At 48.3% G+C, this 26,073-nt stretch overlaps 9 protein-coding genes across 9 annotated transcripts; 5 read left to right on the top strand and 4 right to left on the bottom strand.

Moving 5' to 3' along the window:
- The first annotated feature begins 448 nt into the window (after positions 1–448).
- Positions 449–3,896, top strand: F4817DRAFT_338298 (translation elongation factor G). Its single transcript, XM_049303399.1, has 5 exons — positions 449–556; positions 635–980; positions 1,070–1,181; positions 1,243–3,266; positions 3,352–3,896. Exons 2-5 carry the CDS (start codon positions 772–774, stop codon positions 3,404–3,406), a joined length of 2,400 nt encoding a protein of 799 aa, XP_049158775.1. The 5' UTR covers positions 449–556; positions 635–771; the 3' UTR covers positions 3,407–3,896.
- On the bottom strand, positions 3,897–5,350 carry F4817DRAFT_338300 (Isocitrate/isopropylmalate dehydrogenase). Its single transcript, XM_049303400.1, has 2 exons — positions 5,255–5,350; positions 3,897–5,163 (listed from the first exon to the last, which is right to left on the bottom strand). The coding sequence occupies exons 1-2, from the start codon at positions 5,277–5,279 to the stop codon at positions 4,100–4,102; spliced, it is 1,089 nt and encodes a 362-aa protein (XP_049158776.1). The 5' UTR covers positions 5,280–5,350; the 3' UTR covers positions 3,897–4,099.
- A 2,128-nt stretch (positions 5,351–7,478) lies between these two features.
- F4817DRAFT_316135 (uncharacterized protein) lies at positions 7,479–9,513 on the top strand (the record flags this gene model as incomplete). Its single annotated transcript, XM_049300630.1, has 2 exons — positions 7,479–7,578; positions 7,817–9,513. 2 exons carry the CDS (start codon positions 7,479–7,481, stop codon positions 9,511–9,513), a joined length of 1,797 nt encoding a protein of 598 aa, XP_049158777.1.
- A 374-nt stretch (positions 9,514–9,887) lies between these two features.
- Positions 9,888–11,239, bottom strand: F4817DRAFT_338303 (ribosomal protein S8). Its single transcript, XM_049303401.1, has one exon. The coding sequence runs from the start codon at positions 10,954–10,956 to the stop codon at positions 10,459–10,461; it is 498 nt and encodes a 165-aa protein (XP_049158778.1). The 5' UTR covers positions 10,957–11,239; the 3' UTR covers positions 9,888–10,458.
- Positions 11,240–11,553: 314 nt separating this feature from the next.
- F4817DRAFT_115119 (uncharacterized protein) lies at positions 11,554–13,461 on the top strand. The gene is made up of 3 exons (XM_049297532.1): positions 11,554–11,827; positions 11,894–12,060; positions 12,130–13,461. Exons 1-3 carry the CDS (start codon positions 11,790–11,792, stop codon positions 13,290–13,292), a joined length of 1,368 nt encoding a protein of 455 aa, XP_049158779.1. The 5' UTR covers positions 11,554–11,789; the 3' UTR covers positions 13,293–13,461.
- A 3,019-nt stretch (positions 13,462–16,480) lies between these two features.
- On the top strand, positions 16,481–17,897 carry F4817DRAFT_358918 (uncharacterized protein; the record flags this gene model as incomplete). Its single annotated transcript, XM_049306088.1, has 2 exons — positions 16,481–16,606; positions 16,758–17,897. The coding sequence occupies 2 exons, from the start codon at positions 16,481–16,483 to the stop codon at positions 17,895–17,897; spliced, it is 1,266 nt and encodes a 421-aa protein (XP_049158780.1).
- A 681-nt stretch (positions 17,898–18,578) lies between these two features.
- On the top strand, positions 18,579–20,704 carry F4817DRAFT_338316 (MFS general substrate transporter). Its single transcript, XM_049303402.1, has 3 exons — positions 18,579–19,176; positions 19,339–19,889; positions 19,961–20,704. The coding sequence occupies exons 1-3, from the start codon at positions 19,016–19,018 to the stop codon at positions 20,608–20,610; spliced, it is 1,362 nt and encodes a 453-aa protein (XP_049158781.1). The 5' UTR covers positions 18,579–19,015; the 3' UTR covers positions 20,611–20,704.
- A 69-nt stretch (positions 20,705–20,773) lies between these two features.
- On the bottom strand, positions 20,774–22,056 carry F4817DRAFT_115200 (putative benzoquinone reductase). The gene is made up of 3 exons (XM_049297533.1): positions 21,844–22,056; positions 21,532–21,617; positions 20,774–21,474 (listed from the first exon to the last, which is right to left on the bottom strand). Exons 1-3 carry the CDS (start codon positions 21,868–21,870, stop codon positions 20,964–20,966), a joined length of 624 nt encoding a protein of 207 aa, XP_049158782.1. The 5' UTR covers positions 21,871–22,056; the 3' UTR covers positions 20,774–20,963.
- Positions 22,057–23,690: 1,634 nt separating this feature from the next.
- F4817DRAFT_316141 (PLP-dependent transferase) lies at positions 23,691–24,973 on the bottom strand (the record flags this gene model as incomplete). The annotated part of the gene is made up of 2 exons (XM_049300631.1): positions 23,691–24,407; positions 24,470–24,973. The coding sequence occupies 2 exons, from the start codon at positions 24,971–24,973 to the stop codon at positions 23,691–23,693; spliced, it is 1,221 nt and encodes a 406-aa protein (XP_049158783.1).
- Between the last annotated feature and the right edge of the window lie 1,100 nt (positions 24,974–26,073).

Below are 26,073 nucleotides of genomic sequence, written 5' to 3' on the forward strand. Positions count from 1 at the left end.
CTGGGCTAGACTCAAGGCTGACCGTTTAACATTTGAAGTGTACCTACGCTTCGTAATCTTGTCTATAGACTGGTTGGGTTTCATAGGACACTAGAAAGCAAATAAGGGCGGCTGCAATGCTGGGAATTTGGTGATGGATACTGAACTAGACTCGAGTAGACGGGTCTAGGTAACGCTAGCAAGAAATAGGAGACTTCATCGTCGTGCTTATAAGCAGGGGTGGGCAAGAAAAAGGTCTTCATTTCGGCCAAAGTCTGTACATATCAATGGCTATGTATAATATCACCGCCTCAGTTGGATAGACTATTGATAATTATCTTAGGTACCTAGATAATAACTGACATATTTTAGAGGCAGCAACAATAGTTTTCAGAGATGACGATTATGTTAGAAATAAAGAATAAAGACAGGATATGTGTGCATGGCGTATTTATTAGTACTGGTAGTAGCTGTGTCGAGATTGGTACATAGGTACCTAGGCACATGTGCCTTCCAATGTTAGGTACAATATACCTATACGAAGTGGAAGCTTCAATTCTATTTGAATTGACGCGCTGTGAGTGGTCCCTGAGGGGCGGGATTTAGCTCCCCGATAAGCCGTTATCTCTTTCTAATTGCCCCAAAAATCTCTTAGGCTTCGCTTCGTTCGTATCGAGAAATAGAAAATATTAAACTCCACAGTCCACGGCAGCCAATCTTTACTTCTGTTATTTTTTACTCCTCGCGGCTTTAAACCCACTCGTTTCTGCATTATATTACGTGTTAGAAACCATGAGGGTGCAGCGTGCCGTGGCTGTCCTCAATGACGGCCGAATTCTAGGGTCGAGATGCAACGCTCGATTTCTCAGTGTGGGCTCCAGAGTCCCGGGGTCTCGTTCTCCTGCTCCATTGATTGCTGCCCCGTTGCGTGTAGAAGGGAGGAGATACTTCAACCTAACGAAGCCAAGATATGCCGCAGCCACTTCCGCCGCCAGCGCAGCGTAAGCTTCCCTATACTATCCCCTATACTATCCCGAGCGCGTTATAGGATGATAGTGAGGTGGCCGACTGACTGATGTCCGCTCGACAGGTTGAAGAAAGCTGCCGAGGAGGCGGCGAGCCTTACACCTGAAGCCGTCTTTGCCAAGATGAGCCCAGAAGAAAAGAAGCGGTTATCCAGAGTGCGCAACATTGGTATCGCTGTACGTCGCAATCAACCTTATGGGAAAACCCTAGGAGGGGTTATGCTAAACTTTAGCATAGGCACACATCGACAGCGGAAAGACCACTGCTACCGAGCGTGTACTATTCTATACGGGACGAATTAAGGCTATTCACGAGGTGCGAGGTAGGGACGGTGCAGGCGCCAAGATGGACTCCATGGAACTCGAGCGAGAGAAGGGAATCACCATTCAGTCCGCTGCTACGTTCTGTGACTGGAAGAAAGTAGAGGATGGGGAGGAGCATACCTATCATATCAACTTGATCGATACGCCAGGACATATCGATTTTACCATCGAGGTCGAGCGCGCCTTGAGAGTTCTGGACGGAGCCGTCATGATCCTTTGCGCTGTCAGCGGTGTTCAGTCCCAGACTATTACCGTAGACAGGCAGATGAAGCGATACAACATCCCCCGAATCAGTTTCGTGAACAAGATGGACCGAATGGGTGCCAACCCTTGGAAGGCTGTCGAGCAGATCAACTCCAAGTTAAAGATCCCTGCCGCAGCTATTCAAATACCGATTGGTGCCGAGGACCAATTCAAGGGAGTTGTCGACCTGATAGGCATGAAAGCTATCTACAGCGAAGGACCTAAGGGAACAATTGTTCGAACTGGCCCCATCCCCGAGGACCTGAAGGAGCTTGCGGAGCAGAAGCGCCAGGAACTGATCGAGAAACTAGCAGATGTTGATGACGAGATTGCCGAAATTTTCCTGGAAGAAGGTACCCCGTCCAACGAGCAGATCATGGCCGCCATCCGAAGGGCGACTATCGCCCTCAAGTTCACGCCCGTTATGATGGGTTCTGCTTTAGCCGACAAATCCATCCAACCCCTACTTGACGCTGTTTGTGACTACCTGCCTAACCCCGCCGACGTTAAGAATGTGGCCTTAGATCGCACCAAGGATGAGGCGGAAACTCAGCTGGTCCCCTATAACTCGCTGCCGTTTGTTGGCCTAGCATTCAAGCTCGAAGAGAACAATTATGGCCAGCTCACCTATATCCGAGTCTACCAGGGCACCCTGAAGAAGGGCACTTATCTCTTCAACTCACGAACCGACAAGAAGGTCAGAATTCCACGAATCGTGCGGATGCATTCCAACGAGATGGAAGATGTCAGTGAGATTGGTGCCGGTGAGATTTGTGCTGTATTCGGTGTCGAGTGCGCTTCGGGCGATACGTTTACAGACGGAAACTTGCCATATACCATGTCTTCCATGTTCGTACCCGATGCGGTCATGTCGCTTTCTATTAAGCCTAAGCGAAGCACGGACGCCGACAATTTCAGTAAGGCGATGAACCGATTCCAACGTGAGGACCCTACCTTCAGATTATTCGTCGACGAGGAAAGCGAAGAGACCATCATCTCAGGTATGGGCGAGTTGCACTTGGAAATTTACATCGAGCGTCTACGACGAGAGTACAAGGTCGAGTGTATCACTGGCCAACCTCGAGTGGCATACCGTGAGACCATCAGCAATAAGGCCGAATTTGACTACCTACTGAAGAGGCAGACTGGTGGACCCGGTGACTTTGCTCGTGTCGGCGGATGGATCGAACCGAATGAGGAGCCGGAGAAGAACAGCTTCTCCAACCAAGTTGTGGGCGGTACTATTCCGGACAAGTTCATCTCAGCCTGTGCCAAAGGTTTCGAGGTCGCTTGTGAGAAGGGTCCTCTGCTTGGCCACAAGGTTATCGGAGCTCGCATGGTGGTGAACGATGGTGCGACACACGTCACAGATTCTTCTGATTTTGCCTTCAGTCTGGCAGCGCAGATGGCGTTCCGCAAGACCTTCCCGGAGGCCGGTGGTCAAGTGCTGGAACCGTTAATGAAGACGACCATTATGGCGCCCAACGAGTTCCAAGGTAACATCCTCATGTTGATGAACAAGCGTAACGCGACTATCATTGACACAGAGATCGGTGCCGAGGACTTTACGCTGATTGCGGACTGCAGCTTGAATGCCATGTTCGGCTTCAGCACGCAGCTAAGAGCAGCTACTCAAGGAAAGGGAGAATTCAGCATGGAGTTTTCTCATTACGCGCCTGCGCCGCCGCATCTACAGTACGTTTTTTATTCCTTCCTCTCTATACCAACTTTTTACGGTGTGAATATAATTTAATTGTCCTTACTAACGATTTACCTACAGGAAGGAGTTGGTCGCGAAGTACGAGAAGGAGCTTGAGGCTAAGAGGACTAAGTAAACTTCGTCTACCGAAGGAGTTCCGTCTTAGGGTCGAGTGGTTAGGAGATAGCTCTCAACCCACATCTGCGTGGAATGTATTCGGTTATGCCTCCCTCCTAACTGAGCAAGCGAGTGCTTCTGCTGCCTCATTATTGGGGACATGGTCGATTAATTAAGGGCAAGTACTTCTAAGATTTCAACGAGGTTTACCCATACCCTGGAGTCGCGACTGTAATTGGCTATGGGGTGTAAAATATAACGTGATGACATACTTCGATATGCAAATAGAACCTGTATATAAAGTATCTATGCGCAACGTCGGAACTGGGGATATAACCGGGCGGCTGGGTACGTATGCACTCGGCCTGGTGCTTACGCTCATGAAGGATGAAATGAAATGATTTCGGAATCTACTTCTAAAGAGCGAGGTTATATAGCTCGGTGTAAAGAGTATGGGACCAAGGACAGGCCAAAAAAAAAATAGAAACCTCTTCCCTCTAGTGTTGTCTTTTCATGATGCTTTGAAATCTTTTGATTGGTATCATTGAGTCTAGATCATAACTTTTGGTATGCTCTCCTTGATTCATTTTTTTTTTAGCTCCATTTCCTTTTCATATTCCTCATATTCAACATGACAAATGCTCATCGTCATTTACCATATATACACCTAAGTACTTGGCCAGCCTCACTGAGAAATAGAGTCAGTGTGCATCTACAGCTTCTTCAAAATATCCTGCACAACCTCCTCCGTCGTAGCCTTTCCACCCAGGTCGGGCGTCAACAACTTTCCTTCCTCGAGGTTAGCATCGACGGCAGCGTAAATCCTCGCCGCAGCATCCTCCTCATTTAGAAACTCGAGCATGAGCGCAGTGCTGCGTAGAGTAGCGATGGGGTTCGCGATGCCCTTGCCCTCGATGTCAGGCGCACTGCCGTGGCACGGCTCACCGATCGCGAAACCCTCGCCTACGTTTGCCGAGGGTACTAATCCTAGAGAGCCGACGAGAGCTGCGGCACCGTCAGATAGGATGTCACCGTATAGGTTTGGCGCGACGATGACGTCGTAGGCTTCGGGCTGACGGAATAGCTTGTATACCATGCTGTCGACGATCTGCTCCTCAATTGTTACTGCGGAGGCGAAGCGCGGTACGGACAGAGCGGCGCGCGACGCGGTGCGGAAGAGCCCGTCGGTTTGGGATAAAACGTTGGATTTGTGGGTTATGGTTACGAGGGGATGCGAGTGGATGGACGAGGAAGGGGAGGAAGAGTCGCGGATCTTCTGGCGGCGCAGAGCGATCTCGCCAGCCATGGTGGCAATACGGCTAGATGCGCGCTCTGAGATGCGCTTGATAGCCTCGGCGTACTTGCCGCCCTCGCTGTCCGGGCGCTCGATAGTGCGCTCCTCCTTCACGTACAAGTCCTCGGTGTTCTCGCGTACGATGACCATATCGATGGGCTTAGCGGCAGTGCGAACGCTCTTTACGGGGCGCACGTTGGCATAAAGGTCGAGCTTCTTGCGCAGGGCGACGATAGGCGAGGAGTAGCCTTTCACGGCCTTGGTAGGCGAGGACACGGCGCCGAAGAGCGCGCCGTCGCACTCATTGCGCAGAACATCGACGGTGCGGTCGGGTAAAGCAGCGCCCGTCTTCTCGAAGGTCTCGAAGCCGGCGTATAGGTCGGAGAACTCGAATTTAAGCCCGAGCGACGACGGGAGGGCTTCGAGGATCCGACGGCCGGCGGGGATAACTTCGCGGCCGATACCGTCACCGGGGATGAGACCTGTTTGCGGAGCGATTGAGAGTTAGAATGTGTGTAGTTTATTAATCGGTGGGAATGTGGTGTTTATTATGGGTGTATAGTAGCTACTGACCTATTCTAAGCACGCGGGAGGCCATGGTGCAGGTTCAATTGAGTTGCGTATGGTGCGTGGTGTTTGGTTAACAAGTCGCAAAGCTAAATGAAGCTTAACGGAGCTTCCATCGACAAAATTTCTGGTGGTGGTGGGGTCTATACCCTGGCCGGGATCGGAGGGGTTATTTCAGGGGGTTTATTGGAGTACATCCCCGATGAATTAAAATAGCCTGTCGCTTGCCTTCAGGCTGCAGCAAACGGCCTTAGGTACCTTACATAGGTACCTAACCTACATCAACGATGCACCACGGCAGTTTAGATGCAACATGCGGATTGCTACTGAATTATTGCATCATTGACTATCGGCCACATACATACATACATACATTTCTTTAATAAAAAGAAAAAGGTTTCTCTCGCTCGGACGTCTGCATCTCTGCATCTTTGCGTACCAGACATTTCTCCTTACATGTAGGGACCATTCGCTATGGCACCAATGACACTTGAAGATCTGTCTGAGCTGAGAGAGGGGCGTGTGTTTGCTATTAATGAGGGTTGGACCTGAAACATGCTATTCATATACCTATCACATGTGCATTTTATATTGATTTGTGGTTTTGTGGTTTTGAAAGGTGCCCTCGACTCAAATCAAATTGATGACTCAACTGATGCATGTAACATAACGGTTTATAAACTCCGTAGCATCCGTACGACTGGATCTTCGTAGCCTATAATATGGGATTGCTTTTGTAAGCTGCATAAATTTCGAGCCGTGTCATTTGGTACGACAGTGCGGCTCTAGATATTTCTTTGGATATTTGATATTCAATTTCTTAAACCCCGTCTTGGCTTGGAGCTATTGATCATTAGATTTTATGCATTGGTACTTTTGTACTATCTGTGCACTTGTATTTATTAGGTAGGTCAAATATATTTTCGTCTGTAAGGAATTCTAGAATTATTCTAATCAGGGCTTTATAAGTGCTTAATATAGATATTTAGGTAGTATAGGTAGGTAATATTAGCTATGTAAGTTGTTAAATTTATCAGATAAATGTACAGACTATGTTGGATATCTGTCCTGTAAGAAACTCCTTCAGATCACTTACACATAACAATACAATGAATGCTACGTGAGATGGATCTTACCAGAAAGGAGAAGTTAGGTACGGATATCCGTGCTACATGTATGGTACCACATGTCCACGGGTATGTACGACATTGAAATTGAACCACGATACGACCAGACTAGATGTTCATACGGACCGTACTTTAATAATTTATGTCCCAAATATCCCAAATATCCCAAATATCCTAGATTCAATGTTCCCGTTGCTCAGGTCGCCTCGGTATGCCGTTAGACACGTTTTGGGAGTTCATGCAAGCCCCTGAACCCACTTTATTCAATCGTGAAATTGTAATTAACCCCCCCAAAGTATCCTTAAGTACCCAAGTACCCCCCCTGCTTAACTGGGCAATTTGATTAAAGGAACCATCTCTTGCTGGTCTCTTCTTAGTCCCGCCTAGGCCGTGCCTTATTAGGCCACATGCCACCAAATAATTCCCAAAGCTGTCGCTTGACTTCCCTCAGTTACTCTCTTAAGCTTTCCCTACCTTTCCCCCAGGCAACCTTTGACAACTGTATCCTTTTACAATTGTCTTTTACAATTGTATAATTCCTTCTTCTGCCAAATGCGCATTCAACCACACACTCTTTTTTTTCTCAGTTGCAGCATTTGCTTAATTCTAAAATAGCCATAACTTTTAAGTCTCTTTTAAGTCTGCAGCTAAGGTTATTTCCGTTGAGTTCAACTTTGTATTTGTGCAGAGTCTCCTATCTTCGAACCCTTTAACGCACTTCATGTATGATTTCGACCCGACCTGGCCTCGCTCGATAGCTTGATCACCTCTGGACCGGACAACATATCTAAGTTTATTCCCTTTATCGCCTTCCGAGGTTCAATTCGTCTTCAAATTTCTAGGGTCTGGGACAAATAGCTGTTAGACTAAGACCAAGACCAAGACCAGGACCAAGACCAGGACCAGGCGGACCAAAACAAATCAGCAGCAACCCGATCTACCGGCCAACAGAAAAAACTTTAGGGCATGCCATCCATCTTTGCAAACGGTGTCTGCACTTTCCCGCGGTGACAATCGTTGATCCATGATCAGTAACAACTGATCGGCTCCCTGCTTTTGCTCTTTTCTACCATAAAACCTTGGAAGGTCCATTAGTCGCAACCATGTCGGGAGTCAGGAACCTCCGTGCCATGTTCGAACAGAAGGGTGAGAACACTCCTCCAGATCGTGGAAGATCTCCTGGTCCATCCGGTATTTCAGTTGGTATGGCGCCTCTCCTGTATTCAAAGCACCTGCTTGTTTATGACATCGCCTACTCGAGTTCCCTATCCTATATATCCTATATATGCCCAAGTCAATTCAGTTATTTATCTGCTCAATCCCACGATCCTATCGCCATCCCTCAACTCCTAGCTTTATTGGCTACGTTATCCACTTGTCATTTGTTAGATTACAACAGTTTCTTGGTAGTCGTAGCTAACATTGCATCTTCTACCGCTAGGGTCTCCCTCTCCTTCTCATTCGCCTCGCCCGCTTTCCAAGGTTCGGACCACCTTTGTAGCAATCGAAAAGGACGGCCGGGTAGGGTTGAGAAAAGAACCTAGCGAAGAATCAGTCTCCGTATCCAGTCGGAGGCTCAGCGACGAAACCGACGCTAGTACACCGCAGCCGGTACCTGAGAAGCCAGAAGTTTTAACCGAGAACATGGCCAAGAATATTTCGGGCTTCAAGACGAATTTGTCTGAAGAGCCTATTCCAGAGTCGCCAATCCCAACCGCCCCTCCTAAGTCTCCTGCAAAATCCTCCCCAAAGAAGGAGAGTCGCAGTCCTCCTCTTGCCCCGAACCCAAATCCGGACAAGGTGACAGATGAGGAGGAAACGAAGACGAAACTACTGCCAGGGAATCCGACAGAGAAGTCGGTGTCAAGAGGAAGTAGCGTAGCGCCAGCAAGTGGACGTACTAGCGCATCAACAAATGGTAGCAAGACAAAGACCACGACCGCCACAAAGCCTGCTCCCAAAGCCGTTTCGACCGCAGCCAAATCTGTTTCTAGGGCTCCTAGATCGCCCAATACTCTCAAGCCGACCAGCAGTACTACAAAGGTGTCTTCCGGCATCCCGACCTTGGCTCCGCAGAAGAAATCGACACCTGCTTCGTCCAGAGAGCGCGATGCCCCGAAAAAGGCGGCAACTACAACTACCACAAAGCCAGTGGCCACTTCTAGCAAGAAGCCAACACCCATTGATCTTCCTCCTTCGGGAGCCGGATTTGTGAAGCCCAAGCCCAAGTCACCTACCCGACCGGTCAAGTTACCTTCGTCCCTTACGGCGCCCACTACGTCTTTCGCTTCGAAGCTGGGAAACGGCACCGCAGCTCATCCTCCCAGACAATCTCTCTCACGAGCTTCCGGCAACGCTCAGCATTCTAATGTCAGCTCTACTACGCATAGGTCGCTTAGCAGGCAAAGCCTATCAGGTGTGAGTACTACCTCGACTACCAAAGGTTTGAGACGCGGGAATTCGGCTGGCGGTCGAGCACGTCCGAGTCTTGGGCTCCCTCCGAAGCCAGTGTCTAAGGACCACCCTATCATCAAAAGAGATGGCCACGTTGACGAAAGCTTTCTCGCGCGGATGATGCGACCGACGCAAAGCAGTTCTAGCAAAACCGCGGAAAAGGCTCCAGTGACACCGCCACGAAAGCAGAGCACACCTTCAAGTGTTCAGAGGAAGGCTGAGGGGAGTGTGAAGAAATCGGTAACCAGGGCACAGTCTGCAACGCATAGGGCCAAAGCAGCAGTAGAGCATGCAAAGCCTGCCGGCAAGAAACCTCCGACGGCAAAGGAGGTTGCTCCAGTTGTCGCCCAGACTGAGACAGCAGAAGCAGCTATTGAGACAGCCAAGGTCTCAACAGATACTTTAGTTGAGGAAAGCAGTGTTTCCGCAGAAAAGTCACCGGAGCAAGTGGCAACAATTCCCGCGGTCACCGAAGACCCAGAGAAGGTTGAAGATATCGAGGATTTGGTTCAGGAGGCACTAGAGCCTGCCGCTGAGATTTACGCAGCTAACAGCGAAACCGGGGGCATGCAAGATGAGCAGCCCGTATCCGAAGGCACCGATGAGGTCGTTCTTCAGAGCGAAGCCGCTAGCACCACGGAAGAGGTCAAGGCTGAGGAGGAATCCAAGGTGGAAACTATTTAGGTACAAGAGACCTAATCATAGATACTATCACAGGATACCTAAGGAACCGGCCGTTGTTCTGACTAGCTAGCTGTAGTAATAAGTCAGAAGAGGCAGAAGAAAAAGGTCCAAAATTTGTTTGTATTCGGCGAGGCGCAGATGATACCTTTTTTCTCTTAAATCCATTGGAAGCATACGGGGATTCTTTTCTGTTCCGTTCCTTCGCGGTGCGTGCGGCATTGCTAAGGAGTTAGGTGATAGGTGATAGGTAGTGAAAATACCTACAGCATACCTAGACTTGTCTTTATGAGTATTATGTGTATTCATCGTAAAGTAGAAAATAGGGGAGTTGGTTAGAGTAACTAGGGAAAGTAATAAAAAAAACATTTATTATACTCAGGCCTAGCTATAGCATCATAACAGGTATATTTAACAGGGGTGGTTATGTCTTCCGCATGGTGTCTGGCAAGGCATTGGGAGTAATAGTGTATCTAATGTGTCCTGCATTCATGGTTAGAGTCTTCTGCTCCTACACGTAAACGTATGAGATGTGCCATCGGATATTTTATGATATGCGAGTAGATATAGTACAGTCAAGTACACAGGTAAGCAGCCGATGCCTATTTTCCCTTGCTTTATATACATGAAGCCTTTCTGCTACCCTTTGCCTGCTTGTCCGTTTTGTATTTCGTCTATGGAACGTTGACCAGCATACGCCTCTGGAATTCGAGGCCACGCGTATGGCGTACGAGACGAGACACCACAAGTCACAAGATGAGGGTATCGGCTCATAGTCTCATCCTCTCGCCCTATCCCTTAACGAGACTCGTTCTGTCGATTCATCTCGTTCTTGGCACCTCCTACCAACTTCCCCCACCCAGAATGCGCAAAAAACGGCTATGCTACTCCCGCCAACTTTAAGCAGACAGCCTAGGAGCGTCTGAACGGATCAAACGAGACGATAGATCACGGGCCTACCCGGCACAGCAGCAAACCTCCAACCTTGCGCTCGACAGCCTCGCGGACATCGAGGGTACCCAAACTCGTAGTCAGGATAATAGACTCGCCGATATTCAAGGCCCGATGGGGATGCGCATCGAAACCCCGCGCAAGGCGCTCCAGCTGAGGCAGCTTAGCGGTGACGGGCCTCTTGGGCGTAGTTATAGGGCGAATCGATCCCATGACGGGCTCGCCGCCCGCGGCAGCGTTGTACTTGAGGCCGACCCACAGGCGCTGGCGGGCGACGTTGGCGGTCGTCAAGGGCTCGGGCTCGAAGGTCGAGATGGTAGCGGGATCGGGGGGTAAACGGCCGCCGCGCGTGACGAAGGAGAGATAGCCGCCTCGGTGTAGGGCTAAGGCTAGGTAGAGGTTGTATTTTGTATGCGGGACGGAGGTTAGGCCCAGGCGAGCTCGCGACGCATTTTGTAGGTGCGAGCACATGTTGACGATATTTACGACACCCATCTTGGAAGATTGTGCGGTGCGGTGCGGTGCGGTGCCCTGCCGGGCTCTCGGTTCGGACTCGACAGGGAGAACGGGATGAGATGAATGCGGGATTTTTACGGTGCCTCGGTAGATTGGCTAGCCCGTCTCTGCGCTGGTGAGAATTATGACGGCGAGGATCTTAAAAAAAACTGTTGAATATGTGAGCGAGTGAAGCTATCGCCAAATGATTCCTTCGATGGAACCGAAAAAAAGATGTGGGTCCCAATCAATTGAAAGTCTAGCGGATAATTCCAGGGCCGATACATATCTGTTTATCGATAAATTGAGACCCTACCTAGCATAAGCTAAGCTTATCGACCTGTAGGCTTAACTGGGCTTAGCAGCTTTGAGTCTTTCTATTGGTTATCAGTATTACCCCGCCATCGCAGCTTCGAGGAAGGAGAGTGGACGGCTAAGCGCCGAACAACTTCCCATTCTGCAACATCTCTACCATGTACCAGTTGCCGTTTTCCCTTGATGCAGGGTCGGAAAGGGCTGTGGTAAAAACGGCCGTACCACTTACAGGTAGGCTAAGGTTACGTATTATTTTAGAAATGGCGTCTGTAGTACATAGAAGTGATCGTCATTTAGTGGTGAGCTCTTTGGAGAAGCAAGTTCTACTCTCCAACTTTTTTTACTTCCTTTTTCCTCCTCCACCTCGAGGGAATTTGAAGCTATCGTCAGTTCCGATACGGACTTTGTTAAATAAAAGTAGCACTAACGAGGCTGGCCTCGACTGTTTTTCTATTTGCTATTTGTACCATCCTTAATTATCTCCCTCATCTCATTTTTAAGGCCGACTCGTGATCAAGATGGCAGTTCGGCCTGGTGAAGAGAATGTTGCGACCCTGTAAGTGCCCAAGTAGTACCAACAATTTTATAGTTCATAATAGCTCAACAATTTCCTCCTTTATAGCTTCGGAGACGTTCATTATTTCTACGGACCTCCCGAAGCGAAGCCGCCGCATCATCGGTTTGACAAAGGCTCTTACGTGTACCTGTTCGAGAATGCGAATGACCGAAGGGCGCGGATTGAAGTCGCGAATCAGCCAGGCATGGACGATCAAGATGCTTTTGACGGATGTAAGAGTGCTTCCAAAGTAGTATTCGTTTTGTCATATATGTTTTAACCTAACTCTCCTCGCAATGTAGATCTAGATAGAACGAGGATCCGGTATTCTTATAAGCAACAATGTCTCGTAAACATCTTAGTCGAGGGCGTAGCCGGTGCGCCGATAGACCAGAGTCAGTGGCATCTTCCAACGTACGATCCTCGAAATGAGAATAAATACCACTACAAGCTCCATTCTCTCGACATCTATTTCTGGACTCATGGCGATGCCCTACAGTTCGTCAATGGTGTACGACGAGTCTTACCCGCATCTCAGGTAGAGGTCGCAGATGAGCCTGGTCCACCACCACACCCGTATGGCCAGTTTCAAGACACGAATCCTCTAGTCCAGAAGCTAGAAAATGTTGCCATCTCAGACCCCAAGTATTCGAGCGCTAAACCAGCACCTCAAGGTATACCTACTTTCGCGCCTCCTCCAACCTCCGCAGCGACAGACGACAGTAAGAATACCTCACCTCAAAGCTTTGCACCTATAGCGTACAATCCCGCCGCACCAGCAGCCGCAGAACAGAGGATACACCGGGAAAAGACTCCTCCGCCCGAGGATGACGGACACGATCCTCTCGCGGCTGCCGTGGCTCGTGACCACATTCCCCCTTATACTCCTGGGTACGGAGTAACGAACTTCTCTGCTCCGCCGGGTGGTCCCGGTCTTCCCGGCCCTCCGCAGGTGCACCCCGGCCTGGCGAGTCCTGGTCTAGTTAGCCCCGGTCTAGTCAGTCCAGGTTTGCCAACACCCGGCATTGCGAGTCCGGGCTTCCCGCCGACTCAATTCGGACACCTGCAACGTTCGTCCACAGTCCCGGTCTCCGGTCTGGCATCGCCCGGTCTCGTGAGCCCATACGGTGCTAACTTCCCGGGTTCGCCCGGGTTCGCACCGCCGCCACCACCGCAGAGCACGCAGCACCACCCGACTCCACCACCCGTTCAGAGCCCTGGTCTACCACCACCGCCCCCAGGTGGATATTCGCATTACAGCTACGGCAATGCGCAGCAAGCACCAGGGAGTGTGGATTATAGTATCCACCAACAACTATACCGGCCAACCGAACAAGAGCACGCGTCTAAATACGAAAAATACAAACCCAAGGTCGAGGGTCAGAGCAGGCTAGGCCAAAATGCAGAGCGACTGGAGAAAGGTGTCACGGGGATGTTCAAGAAGTTTGAAAAGAGATTTGGTTGAATATTCGTAGACATGTTTCTGAATGATTTCCTCTTCTATTACCGGATACCATGTTTCTGACTCTCACTTTTTGATATAGGCATGGGTTGGGTTACAATATGTGATATTAGGAAGTTTTCGCCTATTAGAGTTGCAGTGCTAGCATGCTCAGGGAGAGCTAACCGTAAGATGAAACATAACTAAATTCGTACTGAAATTTTTATGTGTGAATATTATGGTCCTATTGTAAATATTAGCATTGAGTGCGTCTGAGCAGCTACAGCTTTAGAAGACGCAATGACGCGGCTTCGACATGCAGGTTTACCTTCATATTCCGGTCCAGATAATAAACGAGAAGCTTACCTATTGCGCATTATAAACATGCCAGGAGATATGGTTGGCTTGATAGCCATGATGAATGGATAATGGATGCTCAGCTCCCTTAATACTACAAATGAGGGGACCCTATCGGAGACGAATTCCCCCTTTTGGACGTAGGACTTTGCACCTACGAGCCTATCTAAAAGATGATGATAGCTACTCGTTTGCCAACGAGGATGCGTTGTACCTGATGTATGTCTCACCGCCCAGCCAACCAGCTGAAGTGCAGTGTACCGTTCCCGATCTTCCGGCTGATAATAGCAAGATCGAAGACATTGTCTAACATGCCATGCGCCATAGGCAAGGAGGCTCGTGTATGTATGTATGTCTCGTAATGCTACGTAGCTATCTGAGACCCTTTACATTAGCTTGAACAACGCCAAGAAGGGAATTTCGAAGTAAGGGATTCCGATTTGAAATTCTATCGGACTTACTGTACGTAACTAGTGATAATGGGATCTTGCCTTTCCCGTAGTCACTGCCACTGCCACGACCCGAATTCCCTAACTTACACTAGGTAGGCATCATGCAACTCCGCCAAGATTGGACCAGGGAGGGACCATGGCGTTTCGCAGATGCTACCTTAGCGCAGGGAATTTTCCCAGGGACCTGGCAGCCCTAGCACCGGCACAATCGACCGGGGACGGAGATTCAATAGGCGTGACAAGGGGACGGCTCGAGAGTCGAGAAAGGTACAGATCAACAAGGCGCAGTGGAAATTCACTGAACCCACAGCCACGTATGGCCCGTATGGCACGTTTTACATAATATAGGGCTAGGTAGTAAATGATTTCATTAACGTTGATTAGGAAGGAGAGTTATCCGCACAGACAGGGGATGACGTAGTCATGCGAAAAGCGAACGAGCAGAATTTGTCAATACCTACCTCGAATGATTCCTTTTTCGAAGTTGTAATGTTTTGGCGCCCGTTGGCATAGCAGGCTAAGCACCTAACCAATCTACTGTTCTGTAAGTTTGAGGCACCGCATAATACGCGGACCAGACGAACCAGGCGAATCAGCCGAAGCGATAACGGCCGAGGCGTCATATACAAACTTTTCGTATCAAGAAACGTTTCTTCAGGATTGTACAAGGTCAGCTTATTATTACCGCCAAAAAGAAATGCCGGCGAGAACTTTGCACTTACACTTACATACGATACTACAAATATTGCCGATTATACATAATAATATATTCTCTTATGCTAGATCAATCGTTACGTCGGCGTCCTTTCATCTTCTTAAATCTAAAATTACCGAGAACTAGATCGGGCGATCGAATCACGTAACATCGAGGTTGACGGGTTGGCTCGTGGACTATGAACTGGGGAACCTAGTCTGGACTCTGAAGGATTCAAAGTAGAACCAGCCTCAACGGGGGCTGACAAGTTATGGCACGGCGGCGGACTTTTTGATATTTTGCCTAGCTATTTCGCTGATTTCGTCGTGCAATAACTTAAGCTTTGTAGGCAATTCTAGTTGCACTTAAGATGTGAAGACAAATGGATAAGGAAAAAGAATGATAGGTAACTCGGCAAGTGTTTGAAAGGTTAAACAGATCAAGACATGTAAAGTGGCAACCAACCAAGCGCTTACCGGGACTTCGGTGTGGTAAACTAATGTTTCTATTAACTACACTACACCCCTTGAAATAATGTTAGTTTTTCGGACGTGCACGATACAGAACAGGGCTTCTAATTCTGAATAGAACAACGCCTCTTAAAACATCTCAACTATTATACCAGGGTTTTATAGCATAAAATACTCTGAAACAACGTTTTCGAAGAACTACGACAACCTCATAGGGCGGCAGTAGACATACGCTTCAGGATCTCAGCGAAGTAGCTCTAGGGGTCCGCTGAATAACATTATTTCAGGGGGCGTACTGTAGTCGGAAACGCTTGAATGGATTCAATAGAAGGGTCGAGGCTACCTCCATCAATACCTACCTGCCGACCCTTGCCACGCTTGTGCCTGCCTTATGCCTACATGTATGTACCTCTGCACTTACCTACTGCCTGCTTTGGTGCATGTATCAACACCAATTATATTAGCAGTAAAGGTACTGCCCTAAGTGAGATGTATTAGTGTAGGTAGCTCTTACCGCAGCTACCGGGTCTTTAGACTGCTGTAACCTAACCATGTACCTCGTTTTGTCCTCCCCCCCACTCTGCCAGCTTCTTGTATCTTGCGACTTTCCCGTCCTCTTCTTTCCATCTCCATCTTCATCTCCGTTGCTATCTATCAGGAGGTAGTTTACTATCTTCTCCTTCGTGGTCGGCTTACAACTAAATTTACGACTTCCAGTCCTACGAGTCTATTACCATCCTACCCCATCGGACTGTTTTGCTATTCCCTACCCACTATATTGCCGGCGCTTAAGCTCAAATCGCATACCAAACCCGAGCTTGAATTGAAGACTACATAGATCTCTTCGTAAACTCGCGCAGCATAGGAGACATCTACTGATTCTCTGGCGCTGTTGGATTAGTCTCGCGAAATTAGTCGTCCCTATTTACAAGACCAGTCCGTCATAACTAGGTAGTGCCATCATCACAATATTCGTGCCTAATTCTCGCCAACCTTGCCGCTATCTTCCCCGTCCGTGCTCACCTGCACCACTCCCGAACAAGATTGGCTCTTTTGAATTACCGTCGACACAACCGATTAGCTTGCCGTTATTAACTGGTTGCGGCTTCTTGCCGTTGTCAAGCGCACGGCGCCCGTCCTAAAACAATATTGGGTTTGTAGGCTGCCAACTTACGATATCGGGTGCGTCCCGACGGCGTCGCAAATCATCACACTATAGTCATTCGTTTATACTTCACAATGCTGCTTCCATATCGAATTCCCCTCCCTCTTCGATCCGGTGCCAGCAAATTGGTGCCTAGAGATCCTGGGGGCCCTAAGGGTCCTGGTGATCAGGGACATCCGCCATCAAAAGCCATCTTTGTGGTAAGTTATTCTGTACCGGCCCAGCTTGCTTCGATCCGTCTTAATAACCCCATCTTTGCTATAGATCATTGGCGTCATAGGTGGTATATTATTGGTCGTTATCTTGTCCTTCTGCTTTTTCCGCTACAGGACGAAATTCGGGTTCGGGCAGGCGAAACGAGGCAAGTACCAGCAAACGGCCGACTCCGAGTCTGCTGAGACATCTGCTCGGAATAGAAGGCGACGAGATGGCCACTCAACTTCTACCCTCTCGGTTTCGCAAACGAATCGAAACAGCACGGTATCACAGGTAGATAGAAACACGTCTATTCGATCCATCATAACGCTTCCCGCGTATAAGCCGAAGGCGAACGAAAATGAGCAGGTCATTGGTCGCGAAGGGGAACGCGACGGCGTTGATGTTGTGGTAGAATATCCTACCGCCGAGGATCTAGAGAGCATGCGGGACGAAGAGATGGAGACGCTATTTCAGATCCGATTGGCAAGAAGACAGGAACGTGCCGAACGGGAAGAGCGGCGTCGCTTAACACAAGAGGCTAGGGCTCGCGGGGATACGAGGGCATTAGGCGACATAGCAGCCCAGAGACGAGCCGCACGCGATAACAGCGCCGTGGATGACTTACGCGATGCGTACGGGCAGATCAAGGAAAAGCGACAACGTGCCGTCTCCAGCGTTAGCTACCACGAGCTTGGTGTAGCGCAACTCAATGGTACAAGAGTCCGCACAAGTAGTCATGGGAGCGAAGGCGTAGGATTGTTATCAGATGCGGCTAGCATTGCCCTATCCACGCGCTCGCCTTCGGGTCTGTCCCATCGTCGAGATCGTAGCGCTAGCTCTGTTCTTAGTCTCGATAGCGATTTTCCATCTCCAGGGCTAAGGTCTAACACATCCACACCACGGATAGGAAGTAATCACACTCGAGCCGGATCAAGCCCGGAAATAATCAGCGAGGCAGATCTAGGCGACGTCGAAATGCCTCCACCGGATTATGAGGAAGTTAGCTTAGACGATGTAAGATCGGGGGCTGCGACACCTATCTTTAATGAGCCCCCACCCAACTACACGGACCCAGCGCGTGGTCACGAGCGACGGTTAAGCGCACAGACTGCAGACAGGATGACGGAGAGCGGAGATCTCTCGATGATAGACGGTGCGCGTGATACAGCTTCGACCAGGAGATCCTCAAGGGGAATTGGAGGTGTTCCGCAGTTGCCCAGCTTGCGGATTGAGAGATTACCACGGATTGTAATTGAACCATCAACAGCACATCCCAACGACCCTCATCACTAAACATCTATTCAATACTATTTCCAGCTCGTAGACTGGAGACAGTCAGCGGCAGCATACACGCCCGCGGCTTGTGCAGAGGCAGCAATAACTCAGCACATAATATAACTCATCACAAAAGATAATATACGATCAAAACTATGAACCAGATTCTTAATTTGTTGGTATTTAGCAGCCAGACATGTATTTGAGCAACTTTGGAAGTTGGCGTAACACGACACGAGACGAATTATGTATGTATCATTACTTGCAAGGCGTCTTGGTGTGGAAAGTTCGTTTTGGAACTGAGAAGAACGAGAGGTTTGGAGAGGAAGTACCATCTTCGGCCTCGAAGGGTACAGCTCGGAACATGGCTGATATATACTGGCCATTGGGCTATTTATTGTAGTTCGCCTTTGCAATTCAGATGCCGCTTGTCCGTTCATATTCGATCCCAATTTATAACCTGAATTCCTTCCTAAGGTGCTTATATGTACCGACGAAATTTAGCATGATAGGTAAATAAGCAGGTCGCTAGGATATATCGAACTTCCCTCGGCAACCTATTCCGTTTCGGCACGAGGCGAGTCCGACTGCAACTAATAAAGTCAACCGCTTTTCGGAAGGGCTCAGCGATGTTGAAGTTTTATTGGATATATCTTAATACTACTTTTTTATAAGTTAGTAGAATAGGCAAGCAGACCTACCTATATATATATAAAACTTCCATTTCTTGATTACAAGTATATAGTATACCCAGGTAAGTAGGGGTTCATGAAATTTAACCTCGCTTAAATAGGCCGTGTCCCAATCGAGCAGGTGATCGAAAACGAAAGGCGACATCGTATTGCTGACGTATAAGGATGCCACCTCCGGTAGGTAAATAAATAAAATCGGTTGCGACTTTCACCGATTAATAATCAACCGCGGACCGCAGACTTCATCCCCGGATTACATCAATGTGCCTTATCCTCGCATATTATCATCATTTTTTCTAGTTTTGGTTCCGCGGGTTGGAATCGGGAATCCCAAGCAGGCGGTGAGGAGAACCCCTAGATAAATAGGGTTAAAACCGTGAACGGCCGCAACGTAGGAGAGAAAGGATAAGTTGGGAGCCGCAAGCAACGGTGCCGAAAGCTACTATGGAAAAAGAAAAGGGCAGCGAAAATGATAGTAGCACGGGCTCGCAGATTGGGACGGAGATCTTTGAGGGTTCCGTGGACCGTACGGAAGATGCGGATATGAAGTCTCCTCAAGTGACAGCGACGCCGCTGGCGGAGCCGAAGACTTCTGATGTTCCGGAGTATGTATTTTTGGACTTGATTAACATACCTCTTCCATATTATAAACCGGCCCGGGAATTAGATCCAGCGCCTCGGTTCTCTCCTATACCTACCCCAGAATACTCTCTAATACATACGCGATTTTCTACTCATACTTACATCTACTAACCTTACATTAACAGCGGCGGCCTAGTAGCATGGCTCCAAGTCCTCGGGGCCTTCGTCATCATGCTCGCGAGCTGGGGCCTCATCAACTCGTTCGGCGTGTACCAGACGTACTACGAGACCGATCTCCTCCGGTCCAGCACATCCTCTGACATCAGCTGGATCGGCTCCTTGCAGGGTGCCCTCCTCAACATGGGCGGTTTGGTATCCGGCCCGCTGTTCGACGCGGGCCACTTCCGCGCGCTGACCATCTCGGGCTCGGCCCTCGTTGTGCTTGGCTTGTTCATGACGTCCTTGTGCGAGACGTACTGGCAGGTCTTGCTGGCGCAGGGTGTTGCGGTTGGAGTTGGGTGCGGGTTGTTGTTTCTCCCGTCTGCGGCGATATTGAGCCAGTATTTTGCGCGAAGACGCGCGCTGGCGCTGGGTTTGCAGTCTTCGGGCTCGCCGGTCGGGGGTATTGTCTTTTCGATCCTGTTTAGTAGGTTGCAGCCGCGGATTGGGTTTGGATGGGCGACGCGCGTGTTGGCGTTTATTCTGCTGGGGCTGCTTGTCGTGCCGCTGGTTTGTAGTACGTGCTGTTGAGCTTTCTTTCTCGTTCTTCCCCCTATTTGGCTTGTCTGTTAACGTTCATCGTTGTAGTGCGTCCGCGTGTCGCGCCACCTCGGCATAAACGAGCCTTCTTCGACCGCGACGCTATACGGGATGTGCCGTTCATGAGCTTTGCGATTTCGGCCCTGCCGTCATTCATGGGAATGTACGTGCCATTTTTCTATTTGCAGCTGTTCGCGTTACGGCGCGGTACCGCGAGCGCCGACCTGGCTGCGTATCTGGTTACTTTGCTTAACGCCGGGAGCGTCTTCGGGCGCATCTTGCCGAATTTCGTTGCCGATTACTTGGGTTCGATGAACATGCTAGCCGCAATGACACTCGGCGCTGGTATCCTTGCCTTTAGCTGGCTCGGCGTGCATGATCTCGGAGGAACGATTACGTTCGCGGTACTCTTTGGGTTTTTTAATGGGGGAGTTGCAAGCTTGCCTCCTAGTGCTATCGTGACCCTTACGCCGGATCTGGGCCGCCTTGGTACTCGTATGGGCATGTTGTTCGCATTCATCGGAATAGCAGTATTGGTGGGAACGCCAATCGCGGGTGCGATTTTGAAAGATGTGGATGATGACGGAGCTTGGAAGGGATTGATTGTATATTGTGCTACGACGGTGTTTATAGGGGGGCTCGGGTTTGTAGGTACGCAGGTCCTGCATTTGAGGAGAGTGAGAAATACCAAGGTGTGATTCGAGAGGTTGTGTTATGTAGCTGAGGTATGGATGAATAGGGGTAATATATATCTGTATTTGAATATATAAATATTATGACTAATTATGGTAAGATAGTTTTATTGACTGAACTACGGGAGCTGCTACTGCATACTATTAAGGTGTCTAAAGTAGAAAACTGGTCGAGTCTCGGGAGTCTGTTCAATAATTTTTATTTGTTTTAATAGTTAAATCATTCTAGGTGACGAGAACTACATTATCACGCACTTAGTAGGCAAACCGCAAGGGCCTTCGCTCTGCTTCTTTTCTTTCTTTCCCTCTGCCTGTGTGGCGGTCGCAGTTGGTGTCTCTTTATCCTTGCTATCATGTAGTCACGCCGATCCGGAAGCAAACTTAGCAACCGTCTTGTAGAACTCGGCACCCTGGATCTCAGCGATGGAGATCTCCTTCTCGCTGGGCTGGCGCGAGCCGTCACCTGCAGCGAAGGTACCGGCACCCCAGGGGCCACCACCGTGGACCTCGGAAAGGTCAGTCATAGTGCCGAAGGCCTTGGCGTAGCCGAAGGGGACGTAGATGATGCCGTGGTGGGCAAAGGTGGACATGGCCGCCAGAGCAGTCGACTCCTGGCCACCGCCTAGAGAGGCTGTTGAGATGAAGAGACCGCCTAGCTTGCCGTGGAAAGCACCGCTCTGCCACTGCTTTCCGGTCTGATCCCACCATACGCGCCACTGCGCGGGGAAGTTTCCGTAGCGCGTCGGGATGCCGAGCAAGAAGCCGTCGTACGACTCGAGAGTCGCCGGATCCGATAGGACCGGGACATCGGCAGCCGGGCCGGGAGCATTTAGTTTGGCCAGAACCTCCTTGGAGAGGGTCTCGGGAATCCTGTAGTTGCTTTATTAGCACATATCAGGAGAAGGATACGTAGAGAGCGGCGCCTACTGGAAGAGATCGACAGTACCGCCAGCCTTTTCAATGCCGCGCTTCTCAGCCTCGGCTAGTTGGCGGACATGGCCGTAGGTGGAGTACTATAAAAAGACGCATGTTAGTCGCTGTAGTATCGAAAGGCCACGAGTCGGGAGTTGGGAGGATATTGGGAAATTTGGTAGTTCGACTTAATCAAGTCATGAGTCATGACCAGTCTGAGTTTCTGATATGATCCATTGACTACCTCCTAAGAACATCCAAGTTTTCTCCTCTTTACCTAACCACGCGAATCCCGTAAATAGTGGCATGTGAAATAAAAAAACTTACATAGACGATAGCAATCTTGGGTGCCATTGCGAATAAATGAAAATAGGGGTATCTAGTTGCTGCGCTTGATAAAGAAATAGACTAAAATCTTAAGATTTATAAAGATGCTTGAATATTATTGTATTTTTCGATTTGAAGTTGTATAGAATAAGGACATTCTCAACGACGGCACCTCGTCGACTTTATACTTATGTTTACATCATAGACAACAGCTGCTAGCGGGCACCTTTGACGGAGAGAGGTGGGGATGGCGTGGTTTACTTTTGCTTATTTTTCTTTATCATCCATTAATAATAAGGCTCCATGTAAGGCACCTTGTAAGGTAGGTATGTATGTATATATCGCAACTAGGTCGATCCTATTCGACAGTACACAAGCGGGTTGAAGTCTGATCTGGCCTCTCTTCTACCTCTTTCTCTCATTCTTCCAAATCTACCTAACCCCAGCAACGAACTGTCACAATCCCCACTCCCCCAACAGCATAGCTTAATACATAGTAGAGTCGTAATGGCGCCGCATCTCAAACCAACTACCAGCTGGTAGCTTGTGCATATTCAACCACCAAGGTAGCTCTCTTCATGTTTGATGTATATTGGTAATGCAACCTAGTTTTGATGTAATCATTAGGTACTTTAGGTATTGATTCGTAAGTACTTTAGACGTAGGTTAGGTGCCTTATGTTAGGTACCTAGGTAGTATTCCATCAGGCCAGATCAGGGGGTAAATAAACTAAGGGGAATAGACTAACGGGTTTCTATACGAACCACCCAAGTAGATGTCTACATACAGTGATTTCTTACTAATACATATCTCAGTATGAAGTACATAGTTGAGCTTGTTGATCATTGATGTATATCTTGCGGCTCCAACCACAGCTCAGTGGGTCAACCCCGTACAGATTCGAGTTAGGCTGGTATATTTTTTTTCTTTTATTGCCCCAATCCGGATGATAAAATCGTCTTGAGTGCTGATTAATGGCTTACACCCGCTCGCGTAATTCTTATGCGATTTTGAGATCGGGGGAGGCCCCAGTATTCATGGATCTTTCTATGGATCTTATTGTATCGTTTCGCTAACACGGAACGAAATTGTATGGGTTCGGAAAACGTGCTATGGATATGATATCTTGTCGTTCTTGAATTATTGAGTCAGCACCATCTAAGCGTAATGTCTTCATCATATGTGTAATGCTAGAATAATCTTCCTAACCCTTGCTAGGAGCCCAGCCATCTTGAAGCCTATTGTCCAATACTACCTTGACGTACATTTGTGCCTGACTAAAATCTAATTGCCTTAAAACCTGGGCTGGAATTTCTTTTTTCATCTACGCTTTTCCTTACTTAACTCCTTACACTTTACAATACTACCCAGAGCCGATTTGTTCTAGCACTCGAGTTATATTGATTTCAAAAGGTTCATAAGCTGAAAACTCGCTTTCATTTTTATAAGGCATGATTTCCGCATCCCGCGGGAATATGTCAATCTAGAGTCGTATCGATGCGGTACTGTTATCTGGCATATTAGATTACGGCAATGTCGTCGCAGTGCAGATAGACAGCTTCCCCTTGTTCCCACCCTCTTTCTTTCTACCCGGTACCAGGTAAGTTACAGCCCGGAAGCCGACCGAATGCCAAATGCGGCGAACCGGTAATGAGACTCCATGGAGAGATATATTCCCCTTCCAGATTTGTTAACTAAGCATTATAATACCATATTCCCAAGTGCCTTTTGATGGTTGAGTTGTGGTATCAACTTCACAGGGAGTTGTTGGAAATTTACGTTATTATCTAAGTAGACGGAATAACTAATATCAAATTCCATGTCTATTCTCGTTACTCGCTTGATCTTTACTCCAAATTGTCCACTAGATATGAGCCAAGTTTCTCTAATGCCTGACGTAGTATCTCTGTCTCGTTCACGTATCCGATACGGACAAACCCATCAAAGGATGAAGCCTGGCCATATCCAAAACAGCGAGACCCAGGTAGAAACATAACCTTAGTTTTATCTAGAACATCCTTACAGAAGGCTTCATCGTCCACTGGAGCCCCTTTCTTGTCCTTAAACTGCACGAATGCTGTGGTTCCTGCCGTCGGTTTCACCCAGGAGCATACGTTCGAGTGGTCTTGGATGAATTGCTCTAGTAGCTGTATGTTCTCCTTAGCTAGAGAAATGTTCCGCGCTAGGAGTTGCGGCCGCACGGAGGCGCTCAGAGCGTACCGTGCCACCTGGTCGTCGAGCTGTGACACACTAATAGTGGTGTAATCGCGGGCGGACGCGATGGTTTCGATGATGGAAGCATCTAGCGACGCCACCCAACCCACTCGAATACCTGCCAGGGCCCACGACTTAGACATGGAACTGGTAACTACGACCTTAGGATAACCTAACCCTAGTGCCGACGGTGGGATATTTCCCGGTTCGAGGCTATGGAACAGCGGCCTATAAACTTCATCTGAGAGGACGATGATGCCGTGTTTTTGCGCAATGTCGATTATCTTAGCTAGGACCTCTTTTGGAATTGTCGCTCCCGTCGGGTTATTAGGATTATTAATGACGATCATCTAGAATGGTAAGCTGACTGGAGAAAATAAACATAACTGTTGAGCTGAAATAGACGACATACCTTTGTATTATCCCTAATCGAGGTATCGAGCTCAGCGACATCGGGAATATATCCGTTCTCCGGTCTGAGCTTCCATAAGGAAACCTCAGCCCCTAAAGACTCGGGGATAGAGTACAGCTGTTGATAAGTTGGGAGGACGCAAATCACATGATCCCCTGGCCCAACGAGGCTGTAGAATACTAAGTGGTTGGCGGATATGGCTCCCTGCGTAACAATAACGTTCTCGGTAGACAGAGGAGCGACTGCCGTCCTCGTATCAACATCTTCGTTATACATGGCTACGATATTCCGCCGCAGCTCGTCAGATCCCCGAATTGGACCGTACGTCATAGGCTTAGAGAAATCGATCAGCGGATGAGCGTTGCTTTGCTGATCACTATTGAATTGTACAAGTTGATCGATCGATATAGACGAGCAGCATGTTTCGGCGATGTTCAGTACCCCTGGCGTATTCTCGTACCTGTCCATCCACTGCTCTACCTCAAACGCTGGGATTTTCACCATCTTGATGTTTCTATGAGAATGGTTCAAGTTGTTATGTGTAAAGTGTTGTTCCGAGATTTTGACCTTTAATAGAGTCTTTAAAGCAGATGGTTAATTGTATTAAAGAAGGTGATCTTAGGTATAACAAATTAGGTCGTATAAGGGGCGAGTTATTTAGACATTTTTATTTACCTACCTAAGGTATATATCTCTCTCTTACGACATGCGAAGGGCGTGCTGTGGGACTCTAAAGGCGCCGTTCTTCGGTATTGCTACTTGGGTGCGGAGATTGTGGGGGTTGCGAATGGAGGATGTAGGCTGTCATGATTAAAGTGCTATGTCTTTTGTCAGAGAATAAAGTGAATGTGTCGTCGAACAAGGTATATTGGAATTTTGTTGCTTTTCTATTATGTACCTAACCTAAGTTTATTAAATGGAAGCTTGACGCGGTTGAAATAGCTATCTGTATATTAATTCCTGGCGGCATGGCATTATCGAGCTATCTAGTATAAGTAATAGTATTCTTTAGGTACTTGATCTATAATAATAATATTGAATATATGAAAATCTTTGGTTTTAGTTCGGTTACTTGGATAGACGGATAGACGTCGAGGGGTTAAGAAAGGGGTTAAATGTTTATTAGCTGCTTGCTTTGAGAACTATCACCATATAGCTGTGGTGACTTGACATATTAGTGAGATCTCTTATATAGGTATGTTAGGTACTAATGCCTATGTTTACTAACGAAAGCGTGGCTTGAATTTCTATGCTAGTATTTCTGCTAGTGCAGCTCTCCTATTACGCTTCTACAATGAGAATGATGTCTTGGGCTTTCATAAATGTTTAGTATCACACTGGCGCTCTTCAGAGTACGAACCAACTGGGCTTAACGCGTCAACCTTCTAAGTTAGTCTAACTGTTACAGTACCACGAACCTTTCCTTAACCTTATAACCTGTGGAATGTATTAGGCTCGTATTGTGACCTCTTACTGGTTTAACCAGTTAAGCCGGAAGACTTAGTACACACTGTTTAGGGACGATGTAAGTTACCGTGACCAATTGGACTCAAAGGGTTTGCGTAATGGGGTTCTTGAGCTTTGAGAGATAATAGTTAATTTCC

The sequence above is a fragment of the Daldinia loculata genome, assembly GCF_022478755.1.
Source record: "Daldinia loculata strain CBS 113971 unplaced genomic scaffold F4817scaffold_26, whole genome shotgun sequence".
NCBI lineage: Eukaryota > Fungi > Ascomycota > Sordariomycetes > Xylariales > Hypoxylaceae > Daldinia > Daldinia loculata.